Genomic DNA, 13,610 nt, shown 5'->3' on the forward strand with positions numbered 1-13,610 from the left:
CTGTTGTATTCAGCGCACGTGACAAATCAACTTTTATTTGATTTGTTTATGATAGTTATATTGGAGAATGTAGAGACAATGGGATTATGGGTATTAAAAGAGATCCATCTCCATGGAGATGCCACCGGTTCTAGAATTCGAGGCCTGAGGGAATCCTCAGAATATTGAGTAAAGCTTTATGGAGGAAGCAAAGATCCTTGACACTTGAAGCAGTCACAGTTACAGGTATACTGTTTGCTTTTCGTTTGGGCTGCATGCCTTCAGTATGATAGATATCCCTTTGTTGTTGAAAGATCTCTCATTTTAAGTCTACCTGGATAACAAAGTTAGGATTTGTTCTAAATAGTTGCAAAGTTCAAAATCAAGCCTTTCATGTTTTGCATGATGGTATTGCAATTTTAAACTGCAATGGAGCAGACAGTACATTGTATAGATATTGGAACGCAGACAAAGCCGTAGGATAACTTTGGCAGTGCATGACTTCTTCATCTGTTTGAAGTGTACTGGATACTGTCTCTACGGTGGACTGCCCGGAACCTTCAAAAATTAATGGCCCTCGTTCAGGGGCCATTCATGCATGAGCTGCTCAGTGTAAACGTACATCTCTGATGCATGTGGACGTTTATGATCCCTGACAAAGGAACCTGCATAGTGCCATAGATAGAAAATGGTGATGAATTCAGAATTATCACTTCCAATCCTCAATAGGAGAAAGTTAGACAAAAGGTAATGAACCTTTTGTTACTGTAATCAATCATTGTGCTTGTGTGGCTATTTATGTTTCAGCTTTTACTCCACCAGTTATTTCTTCTATCCAGATCTTCTTCACACAGGTTAACCACTCTTTTTGTTTTTCTTCTGCCCTCTAGAGGTTACAGGTTACACTTTTAATCCTTTTGGATGTACTTTGATTTATCACCCAAGTCTACCTCTCCTGATGAAGTCGCCATTTCCAGTCCCTTTTTTAAATTGTTCCTGATAACAGCATGCTCTGGTTTACTGCACGCTTGGATTTATCAATGGTTGACTGTAAACAGTCCTTATTATATTCCTTTCTTCTTCTTGCATTGTTACAGACCTGGACCCCCCCAAAGACCTGCAGCCCCTGGGCCAGACAGACGACAGCATCACACTGGAGTGGAGAAACAGCCGGGCAGATGTTGACAGCTACAGGGTGAAGTACACCCCCATCTCTGGGGGTTCCCATGGCGAGGTGGTGTTCCCCCGTGGGTCAGGAGACAACACTCAGGCCACCATCACTGGTGAGGGTCAACCATGACCAAATCATAACATGCAATTATGTCAGTAGAAGGTATAAGGGTTTTTCGCAAGTTAGGATTTGCTATGACAATCACAACACTGTTATTCTTAATTAAAATCAAATCAGGTACTGAAATCCATCTATGTTCTTCTCGATCACTGGACTGAAACTAATCATGTAATCAGGTAGTCAAATCCATCTTTTTTTTAATAAGGGGTGGATCAGCTATAATATTACAGATAGATTGTTGCTTCCATCAGTGTAATTGTCTGCATCATTTCCAATCCCCCATATATTTTTGTGGTAAACATATATATCCATATACATACATACATACATACATACATACATACATACATACATACATACATACATACATACATACATACATACATACATACATACATACATACATACACATACATACCCATATATGTATACATAAAGATTCATACATATATACATACAAATACATATATACATACATTTTTTTAGAATATACCTTTATTATTCCCCGCAAACCCTACCACCCCTCCCCAATTGGAGTAAACAAATAAACAATAACCCTTAAGCTTCTACCTTCAGTTTGTACATACTATACACATTTTAGAGCCAACCTATTTTGCAATAGTTACATTTTGTTTGTTTTTAGTCCTTCTTTTATTTCTGATGGCCATCCAGTTTGATTTCTATTTGTAACTGTCCTATTTCACAATATTTCTGAACCTATATACATTTTGTTTTACATTGGTTATCTTGTTGTTATTAGTCCCACCCTTCAGCTCCATTCAACCCCTCCCATTTATCTCTTAACACCATCCATTTTGGATTTCAATTTGCTGTATATTTTTCAACTGTGCTGTGATGATTCACAAAAGTACTGGACCTTCCTATTGACATAGCTTCTACAGATTGTAAATTAAAGATACCAAATTTTGCTAAAATAATTATATTATTGATTGATTGACTATGACTTTTCAAATCACCCAGTATTGCTATCTGCAGTGTTAGTTCTAGGTAAATGTTGCAATTCTTCTGTGACCAAAAATGAGCTGCATATGGACAGTACCAACATAAATGATCTAATGACTCTTCCTCCTCACAGCAAAATCTGCAGAGCTTCAAAGATTGTATCCCCCATATATATAACATTCTGTTGGTTGCAAGAATTTTGTATAATAATTTAAATTTAAAAATGTGAAATTTTGAATCCAGCGTTATTTTTTGTGTCAATTCATAAACCATGTGCCATGGAATAGGTACATCGAAAATCTCTTCCCAACTATTTAGGTATTTATATGGTACAGCTGTACATTTTTTGGTCCTTAAATGAAATTGGTATATGTTTATATTTTCTTTAACCATTTATGGTCTTTAATGCAGGGCCGACAGACAAGTTCCTTACTTTTTCCCCCTTCTGCTTGCCTCTTCCATTTTTGTGGTAATGCTGCAATTAGTTGGTTGTAATTTTGGGTAGAGCAGACATTTCCATATGTCTGTGTAAGCTGCATGTGTGACATAATTCCACCAGTCCTATTTATGATATAATTTTCAAAAAGTATACCTTTTTTTTTAAAATGTTATCGAAAAATATATATATTTTTAATCAATTAGTATATTTGAGTTTAACCACAATATTTGTTGTATTATTTGTTCTGTCTTTTTTTTTTACTGAAAATGCAACCAACTTTCTAAGACTTCTTTAAAAAATAACAATATTTTGGAGATTATTTAGTTTTCAAATAACCGAAAGTGAGCAGTTGTAATCTGAATAAAGGGAAAAAGGCCATAAAGGGAAAGAGAACCATTTCGGATTTAAGTATGACTTTTGTATGACTGATGCCTTTGATGAGAGGTCTAATGCTTTAATATTTAATCATTTCTGCCCTCCGAATTCACATTTGTTATATAAATAGTCACTTTTAATTTTGTCTGGCTTGCCATTCCAAATAAAATTGAATATTTTTTTGTTCATATAATTTAAAAAAGCAGGTCACTAGGTGTAGGCAAAACCACAAGCAAATAGGTAAACTGTGATATGACTAAAGAGTTAATCAATGTGATTTTTCAACAAATAGACAGGTATTTTCCTTTCCATGGTAGCAAGATCTTATCTATTTTTGCTAACTTTCTATAAAAATGTATTGGATTGAGATCATTTCTTTCTTTCGGGATTGGTATACCGACTATGTCCATATCCCTGTCAGACCATTTCATTGGTAAACTACACAGTAATGTAAAAGTTGAATTTTTTTGTGATCCAGTACGTAATATCATAATTTGGATTTAATCCATAGAGGTTGGCAAATGTATCTAGATCCTCTATGAGGCTGTGTAGGGATACTAATTGTGGTTTTAAAAGAAAACATCAATCATCAGCATACAATGACACCTTTGTTTTTAAGCCCTGGATTTCTAACCCCTTAATATTATTGTTGGATGTAATTTTAACAGTTTGATGGCAATAAGAAATACATATGCCGATAGTAGACAACCTTGTTTTACTCCTCTTGACAGTTTAAAACTTTCTGAGATGTAGCCATTATTTAATATTTACACATAGGGTTACTATACATAACTTTAACCCATTTTATAAGAGCTTCTCCTAAATTGAAATATTCTAGGCATTTATATATAAACTCCAGTCGTACTTTATCAAATCCTTTTCAAAATCAGCTATTAAAACCAGGCCATCTTTGTTTTCCCCAATTATAGGAATGAAACCAGGTACAGAATACAAGATTGATGTGACCGCAGTGAAGAACGAGAGGGAGAGCCTGCCTGCCACTACAAACGCAGCCACTGGTGAGAGCAACACATTCTCATAGAATAGCCCACTGTTCAACAGCTGTCCAAATACCCACCACCACAGTGACCACACACACTCTGCACCTGTAGATTCAACTTTCAATGCAAAAAACTTTCAATGCAAATGTAAGAAATAAAAGTAACACGTAGTTAAAGAGCAGCAGTAAAATAACAATAGCGAGAATATATACAGGCACCGGTTAGTCGAGGTAATTGAAGTAATATGTACATGTACATGTAGGTAGAGTTATTAAAGTGACTATGCATAGATAATAAAAGAGAGCATCAGCGGCGTAAAAAGGGGGGGGCAATGCAAATAGTCTAGGTAGCCATTTGATTAGATGTTCAGGAGTCTTATGGCTTAGGGGTAGAAGCTGTTTAGAAGCTTCTTGGACCTAGACTTGGAGCTCCGGTACCACTTGCCGTGCGGTAGCAGGCAGAACCGTCTATGACTAGGGTGGCTGGAGTCTTTGACAATTTTTAGGGCCTTCCTCTGAGACAGCCTGGTATAGAGGTCCTGGACGGCAGGAAGCTTGGCCCCAGTGATGTACAGGGCCGAACACACTACCCTCTGTAGTGCCTTGTGGTCTGAGGCCAAGCAGTTGTCATACCAGGCAATGATGCAACCCTTCAGGATGCTCTTGATGGTGCAGCTGTAGAACCTTTTGAGGATCTGAGGACACATGCCAAATCTTTTCAGTCTCTTGAGGGGGAATAGGTTTTGTCGTGCCCTCTTCACGACTGTCTGGTGTTGTCACGCCCTGACCTTAAAGTTCCTTTTAATGTCTCTAGTTTGGTTTGGTCAGGGCATGAGTTGGGGTGGGCATTCTATGTTCCCTATCTATGTTTTGTATTTCTGTGTTTTGGCCTGGTATGGCTCTCAATCAGGGACAGCTGTACATCGTTGTCGCTGATTGGGAGCCATACTTAGGTAGCCCTTTTTCCACCTGTCTGGGGTGGGAAGTTGTTTTTGCATTGCTGTGAGAAGCCTGCGAAACTTCGTTCGTTGTGTTACTTCTTGTTTTGTTTTTTGCTTGTTCACCGTTTATATTAAAATATGATGAACCCAACCCACGCTGCACCTTGGTCTCATTCCAACAACAGACGTTACAGAACTTCCCACCACAAGCGGACCAACCAGCGTGGAAAAGAGGACTGGACATGGGAGGACATCCTGGACGGCAAGGGATCCTACACTTGGGAAGAGATCCTGGCCGGAAGGGATTGCCTCCCATGGGAACAGGTGGAGGCACTCAGAAGGGCGGAGTCGGCAGGAGAAAAGGACCAACGGCAACGGTATGAGGGAACACGGCTGGCAAGGAAGCCCGAGAGGCAGGACCAACGGCAACGGTATAAGGGAACACGGCTGGCAAGGAAGCCCGAGAGGCAGCCCCCAAAATAATTTGGGGGGGACACATGGGGAGATTGGCTAAGTCAGGCAATAGACCTGAGCCAACTCCTCGTGCTTATTATGGGGAGCGTTTGGCGTGGAGAGCACCGTGCTATGCTCGGTCTTTCCCATCCACACGCACAGTCCGGTGCGGTCGATACCAGCCCCCCAGCAAGTGCCGTGCTAGAGTGGGCATCCAACCAGGAAGGACTATGCCTGCGCAGCACATCTGGCCACCAGTGCATCTCCTAGGCCCCGCACGCAGCCGTCAGTCCTCAGCACAGCCCAGTTCACCCTGTGCCAGCACTCCGTCCGAGCAGGGCTACAGCTACAACCCAGCCAGGACGGGTTGTGCAGGCTGTGCGCTCCAGACCTCCAGTACGTCTTCAAGACCCGGTCTATCCTGTGCCTGCGCCCAGAGCCAGGCCTCCTGCATGTCTCCCCAGTCTGGTGAGACCTGTGCCTGCTCCCAGAGTCAGGCCTCCTGCTTGTCTCCCCAGCCTGGTGAGTCCTGTGCCTGCTCCCAGAGCCAGGCCTCCTACATGTCTCCCCAGCCTGGTGAATCCTGTGCCTGCGCCCAGAGCCAGGCCTACTGCACGGCCCGCCAGTCCGGAGCCGCCAGAGCCGCCCCCCAGTCCGGAGCCGCCAGAGCCGCCCGCCTGTCCGGCACAGCCGGAGTCGCCAGCCAGTCCGGCGCAGCCGGAGTCGCCCGCCAGTCCAGCGCTGCCGGAGTCGCCCTCCAGTCCGGGGCTCGCTGTGAGGGTCCCCAGTCCGGGGTCGGCGGCGAGGGACCCTGCTCTAGAGGCGCCACCAAAGTGTGGTGAGCCAGTGGTCTGCGTCCCGCCCCTGAGCCGCCACCGCGGAAAGATGCCCACCCGGACCCTCCCCTATAGGTTTAGGTTTTGCGGCCGGAGTCCGCACTATTGGGGGGAGGGGGGGGGGGGGGGGGGTGGTACTGTCACGCCCTGACCTTAGAGTTCCTATCTATGTCTCTAGTTTGGTTTGGTCAGGGCGTGAGTTGGGGTGGGCATTCTGTGTTCCCTATCTACAGTGGGGGGAAAAAGTATTTGATCCCCTGCTGATTTTGTACGTTTGCCCACTTACAAAGAAATTATCAGTCTATCATTTTAATGGTAGGTTTGTTTGAACAGTGAGAGACAGAATAACAACAACAAAAAATCCTGAAAAAAACGAATGTCAAAAATATTATAAAATGATTAGCATTTTATTGAGGGAAATAAGTATTTGACCCCTCTGCAAAACATGACTTAGTACTTGGTGGCAAAACCCTTGTTGGCAATCACAGAGGTCACACATTTCTTGTAGTTGGCCACCAGGTTTGCACACATCTCAGGAGGGATTTTGTCCCAGTCCTCTTTGCAGATCTTCTCCAAGTCATTAAGGTTTGGAGGCTGACGTTTGGCAAATCGAACCTTCAGCTCCCTCCACAGATTTCCTATGGGATTAAGGTCTGGAGACTGGCTAGGCAACTCCAGGACCTTAATGTGCTTCTTCTTGAGCCACTCCTTTGTTGCCTTGGCCGTGTGTTTTGGGTCATTGTCATGCTGGAATACCCATCCCCATTTTCAATGCCCTGGCTGAGGGAAGGAGGTTCTCACCCAAGACTTGACGTTACATGGCCCCGTCCATCGTCCCTTTGATGCGGTGAAGTTGTCTTGTCCCCTTAGCAGAAAAACACCCCCAAGCATAATGTTTCCACCTCCATGTTGTTCCACCTCCATGCCAAAGAGCTCCATTTTGGTCTCATCTGACCACAACACTTTCACCAGTTGTCCTCTGAATCATTCAGATGTTCATTGGCAAACTTCAGACGGGCATGTATATGTATTCTTGAGCAGGGGGACCTTGCGGGCGCTGCAGGATTTCAGTCCTTCACGGAGTAGTGTGTTACCAATTGTTTTCTTGGTGACTATGGTCCCAGCTGCCTTGAGATCATTGCCAATATCCTCCCGTGTAGTTCTGGGTAGATTCCTCAACGTTCTCATGATCATTGCAAACCCACGAGGTGAGATCTTGCATGGAGCCCCAGGGAGAGGGATATTGACAGTTCTTTTGTGTTTCTTCCATTTGCGAATAATCGCACCAAATGTTGTCACCTTCTCACAAAGCTGCTTGGCGATGGTCTTGTAGCCCATTCCAGCCTTGTGTAGGTCTACAATCTTGTCCCTACTATCCTTGGAGAGCTCTTTGGTCTTGGCCATGGTGGAGAGTTTGGAATCTGATTGATTGATTGCTTCTGTGGACAGGTGTCTTTTTGACAGGTAACAAGCTGCGGTTAGGAGCACTCCCTTTAAGAGTGTGCTCCTAATCTCAGCTCGTTACCTGTATAAAAGACACCTGGGAGCCAGAAATCTTTCTGATTGAGAGGGGGTCAAATACTTATTTCCCTCATTAAAATGCAAATCAATTTATAACATTTTTGACATGCGTTTTTCTGGATGTTTTTGTTGTTATTCTGTCTCTCACTGTTCAAATAAACCTACCATTAAAATTATAGGCTGATCCTTTCTTTACCAGTGGGCGAACGTACAAAATCAGCAGGGGATCAAAAACTATTTTCCCCCACTGTATGTTTTGTATTTCTGTGTTTTGGCCTGGTATTGCCCTCAATCAGGGACAGCTCTCAATCAGTACATCATTGTCGCTGATTGGGAGCCATACTTAGGTAGCCCTTTTTCAACCTGTCTGGGGTGGGAAGTTGTTTTTGCATTCCTGTGAGAAGCCTGCGAAACTGTTCGTTCATTGTGTTACTTCTTGTTTTGGTTTTTGCTGGTTCACCGTTCATATTAAAATATGATGAACCCAACCCACGCTGCGCCTTGGTCTCATTCCAACAACGGACGTTACAGGTGTATTGGACCATATTAGTTTGTTCGTGATGTGGAAACCAAGGATCTTGAAGCTCTCAACCTGCTCCACTACAGCCCCATCGATGAGAATGAGGGCATGCTTTGTCCTCCTTTTCCTGTAGTCCACAATCATCTCCTTTGGCTTGATCACGTTGAGGGAGAAGTTGTTGTCCTGGCACCACACAACCAGGTCTCTGACCTCCTCACTGTAGGCTGTCTCGTCGTTGTTGGTGATCAGGACTACCACTGTTGTGTCATCTGCAAAGTTAATGATGGTGTTGGAGTCGTGCCTGGCCGTGCAGTCATGAGTGAACAGGAAGTACAGGAGGGGACTAAGCACGCACCCCTCAGGGGCCCCTGTGTTGAGGATCAGCGTGGCGGATGTGTTGTAACCTACCCTTACCACCTGGGGTTGGCCCGTCAAGAAGTCCAGGATCCAGTTGCAGAGGGAGGTGTTTAGTCAGGATGTAGGTAGTGAAAGTTAGGCAACAATATGAGGCAATATGAGGCAAACATTGGTGGTTTTGAAGGTTCTGATATTTCCAAGTGGTTTGGCAAAGAAACTTGTAAAAAGAAAAGTTAAAACCTCAGGACTACATGGAGCAGATATGATAGAAGAGAATGAAATATGAAAGAACTGTACTATCCACGTTTGAAACACTAAAAGGATGTTCTGCCTTTCACTATCCTATGAGTTTTACTAAAGGCTTGATCATTGCTGATTGAAAACTTGACCACTTTCCCCCACAGATCTCGATGGGCCCAGGGACTTGGAAGTGAGCGAGTCCACAGAGACAAGCATGACCCTGGTGTGGAGGAGGCCCAGAGCCAAGATCACCATCTACAGGCTGGTGTACATCTCCAGGGACGGTCGAAGGGAGGAGGTGGAGGTCCCTGGAACTGCCACCACCTACGTCCTGACCAACCTGACCCCCGGCATGCTGTACACCATTACCCTGGTCGCTGAGAGGGGCTCAAAGAAGAGCACTCCCATAACCCTGTCCGCATCTACAGGTGAGGGTTCAAACAGGATCTCTACAACTGACTCCACCCTCATATTGCAAGGCACAAATATGTGTGGGTGATCCGTAAAGAAAATAGTTTTAGTTCTGTTTCATTGATTAAACCATAGTATCAGGTGGGAAACTTTCAACATGCTGAGTGCTAAATGTAAGGATCCTTTTGCACCCACTAACAGTTTTGAATTGCATTTTATAATCCTAAGAGAAACATAAAGAAAGATGTCTGCTCTTCTGGCTTGGGATGTAATAGCTTCACCAATCCAAACATATGTCAGAACACAAGCTCTTTCTCAGATACATACTGAGGGCAACGGTCCGGAAGATGTAGGCTATAACTTACTTTAATTGGGGTGCAGAAATGGACAGCACTGCCGTCAACAGTAACAGTGCAGTAAGACACTGAGGTGAACAGTGCAGTAAGACGCTGAGGCTAACAGTGCAGTAAGACGCTGAGGTTAACAGTGTAGTAAGACACTGAGGTTAACAGTGCAGTCAGACACTGAGGTTAACAGTGCAGTGAGACACTGAGGTTAACAGTGCAGTGAGACACTGAGGTTAACAGTGCAGTGAGACACTGAGGTTAACAGTGCAGTAAGAAACAGAGGTTAATAGTGTGGTAAGACACTGAGGTTACAGTACAGTAAGACTGCACTGTAAAAGCTCCCTTATCTGAATTTGTGCATTTTTGTTTCTGTTGAGGCATCATTCACATTTTATTTAGCCGACCCGGTCCCTGAGTTTACCACTCTCATATGTTCGGAGGACAATATCATTAGCTTTGTGTTGTTAGACGCCACGAACCCAGACCCACAGATCTCAGGGATGGGTTTGAGCTCGTGTATGAGCTGGCAGATCTGACGGTCTCAGTTGTAACGTCCAAAGGATTTGAATTCTCGTGGGAACCAAAGGCACATGTTGTCTATGATAGTTATATTGTAGAATGTAGAGACACTCTGGGATTATGGGTATTAAAAGAGGTCCATCTCTGTGGAGATGCCACCAGTTCTAGAATTCGAGGACTGAGGGAATCCACAGAATATGGAGGAAGCAAAGATCCTTGACACTTGAAGCAGTCACAGTTACAGGTATACTGTGTGCTTTTCGTTTGGGCTGCATGCCTTCAGTATGATAGATATCCCTTTGTTGTTGAAAGATCTCTCATTTTAAGTCTACCTGGATAACAAAGTTAGGATTTGAACGAAAGAGTTGCGAAGTTCAAAATCAAGCCTTTCATGTTTTGCATGATGGTATAGCAATTTTAAACTGCAATGGAGCAGACAGTACGCATGGCAATTCTTTACAAAATGGCCATTTGGCTTCATTCCATCTAGTCACTTCTTGCATGCTGAGGATGGCACTCCTAAAACAGAGAGTGTTGCTTTCAAACTATGAAGAGGAATCCATGCCATTTCTATTCCATAGAAATTCAGATGAAGGATATTACTACAATTGGTAATAGCAAATATAGCAATGCATACCGTGACTGTAAATGCTGTAATTTGCAGGGCATAATTTTTTACTTAATGTCAGCAACAATAATATGTATGGGTTGTATAAAAACACCTTGTGAAAATAGAAAAGTTGCCACCTTATCTGAAGAGATAATGCATTAAGAAAACCTGTCTTCTGCGGAATGGCTATTTCAGTGGTCACAACCACTGTTTCCCTGCAAATCAGCATGGCATTCAGAAAAGTTGATTAGACTACATTTGCACACCAATTTACTCCTTCATTAGCAATTTTAAAAGCAACCATTTGCTCTCTGTAGGTATATGCCAAGTTCTGAAAAATCCATCAACTTCACTGTCATTGCTTGCACCCCATTCACATTGCATTTTCATCCACAGATGTTCATGGTATTACTTGTGAAGAATAATGTTATAGTGTACTTTGCATCTTGAACCAACTGTACAGGACCTGCAGCAACAAGACTCTCAAATTGAACCCCATGGTGTTTGACCAGGGTCCTGTTGCAATATCGACATTAGCATACCACATAGTGCTTACTGTATGTATAGATATCGGAACGCAGACAAAGCCGTAGGATAACTTTGGCAGTGCATGGCTTCTTCATCTGTTTGAAGTGTACTGGGTACTGTCACTACGGTGGACTACTCGGAACCTTCAAAAATTAATGGCCCTCGTTCAGGGGCCATTAATGCATTAGCTGCTCAGTGTAAATGTACATCTCTGATGCATGTGGATGTTTATGGTCCCTGACAACAAAGGAACCTGCACAGTGCCATAGAGAGAAAATGGTGATAAATGCAGAATTATCACTTCCAAACCTCAGTAGGAGGATGTTAGACAAAAGGTAATGAACCTTTTGTTACTGTAATCAATCATTGTGTTTGTGTGGCTATTTATGTTTCAGCTTTTACTCCACCAGTTATTTCTTCTATCCAGATCTTCTTCACACAGGTTAACCACTCTTTTTGTTTTTCTTCTGCCCTCTAGAGGTTACAGGTTACACTTTTAATCCTTTTGGATGTACTTTGATTTAGCACCCAAGACTACCTCTCCTGATGTAGTCGCTCTGAATGTCAAAAGTCCTCAGGCAATACAGCCTCCTGACACAGGAGCTGTTCATCCAACAGTCCTTTCCCTGGCTCATCTGATCACAGAGGGGCCTCCATCTCCATCTCTGTTCTCCACAGGGGACCTCCTCTCTGGGGCTGAACCTGAACCAGAGGGCTCCAGCTCCAGCCTGGAGATTCTAGGGGACCGCCTGGTCAACCCCAGATAAAGCCATTGATAGCTTTTTGGTGGAGGTGAATGCTCTGTCAGGGATGGCACAATTTCATGTGACCAAGGTACCAGGAAGTGCCAAGACAGCCCAAATAGAAGGCTTGTCCCCTGGGACATGATATTAGGTTTCATTGTATGGGAAGTTGGAGGGGGAGCAGTCTCTGCCTCTTTATGCTTATGTCAATACAGGTACACATAGCAGTGATTCTTTGCTATAGACATCCATAGCCATCGGTCATCTCGCTCTCTCCATCCCATCCCATCCGTATTAATTTCATACATTCTCTGATTCATCCACCTGTCTTTGTATTCATGTGTTCCGTGTGATCAAAAGTTTTGCTGAAACACATCACAGTTTAATCCCTGCAATACATTGTATAGTTGATGTGAAATGTCAATATAACATACTGTATATGGGATATACAATAAAATATGATGTGAAAAAATCTATTTAGGATATATTTCACTTATATATTTAATTGACTCTACCATGATCTGTTTCTCTGCTAGAGGACCTGAGGCCTGTGGTGGCCAACCTCACAGTCTCTGACGTGACATGGGACAGCTTCAATGTGTCCTGGACTCCCGAGGACGGGGAGTTTGAGAGCTTTGTCATTGAGGTGACAAACTTACAGGAAGGTTTAGAGAGCGAGAACCTCACCTTGTCTGGTGATGCCTTCAGCCTGGGCATTTCTGGCCTGAGTCCTAACACCTCGTATAGGATTGGCCTGTACGGGCTCCACAAGGGCTCCTTCCAGGAGCCGGTGTATACCGAAGTCACTACAGGTACCTGCGAATGGAGGTGTCCCCCAGGGTTATGTCCTTATCGCTCTTTCTTTCTTTTTTAAAAATCTTTCTTCCCTGTGCCTTTTGACCAGTTTTTTTCTATTCCAGTTGGGATCTGTGGTGAGAGACACACACACACACACACACACACACACACACACACACACACACACACACACACACACACACACACACACACACACACACACACACACACACACACACACACACACACACACACACACACACACACACCTCTGCCTGTTTCCTTTCACATTTAAGCATTCACAGCACTGTACCTTGCAAGCAAGCGAGATCACTGACATAAATTGAAGGGTTTGCATTTTATCACCAATGACAATGTTCCATTCTAACAACACCATGCCATGTGCCATTCTTACCCTCCGGCCACTGTGTCAGTCTTGTCAACACAGGGCAGGGTGCTGGGCATCACCCACACAAACCCTTTAACCAAAACAAGCAAGCTGCCCGCAAGTGACCAACCTGACCCTGTCTCTCCTTGCCCCATCCTCACATTTCGTGCATGAAGCCCTCCCCTCCTCCCATTAGATGTATTGTGGTGAGTTTTTATGTGCTGCAATAAATGCAAAAGCAAACAACCAACACCCCACCCCTCCACCTTAAACAGCGTCCATTCATCCTTATACCATCAACATCCCCAATCTTCATAGACTTTAACCTTCATAGAGTCATTAGCCTTGATA

The 13,610-nt window shown here is 43.6% G+C and overlaps 1 protein-coding gene across 3 annotated transcripts in view; it reads left to right on the top strand.

Annotated features, from left to right (window-relative positions):
• The window catches only part of LOC115203962 (tenascin-like), an 80,902-nt gene that overhangs the window by 43,256 nt on the left and 24,036 nt on the right, over positions 1-13,610 (top strand). Inside the window, exons 11-14 of one of the 3 annotated variants that reach the window (XM_029769084.1) lie at positions 1,077-1,262; positions 3,977-4,066; positions 9,080-9,343; positions 12,610-12,885. In XM_029769084.1, the coding sequence (XP_029624944.1) occupies positions 1,077-1,262; positions 3,977-4,066; positions 9,080-9,343; positions 12,610-12,885 (816 nt within the window). The remainder of the gene's footprint in view (positions 1-1,076; positions 1,263-3,976; positions 4,067-9,079; positions 9,344-12,609; positions 12,886-13,610) is intronic. The other 2 variants (XM_029769085.1, XM_029769086.1) reach the window with 2 other exon arrangements.

This window comes from Salmo trutta, chromosome 12, assembly GCF_901001165.1.
Source record: "Salmo trutta chromosome 12, fSalTru1.1, whole genome shotgun sequence".
Taxonomy (NCBI): domain Eukaryota; kingdom Metazoa; phylum Chordata; class Actinopteri; order Salmoniformes; family Salmonidae; genus Salmo; species Salmo trutta.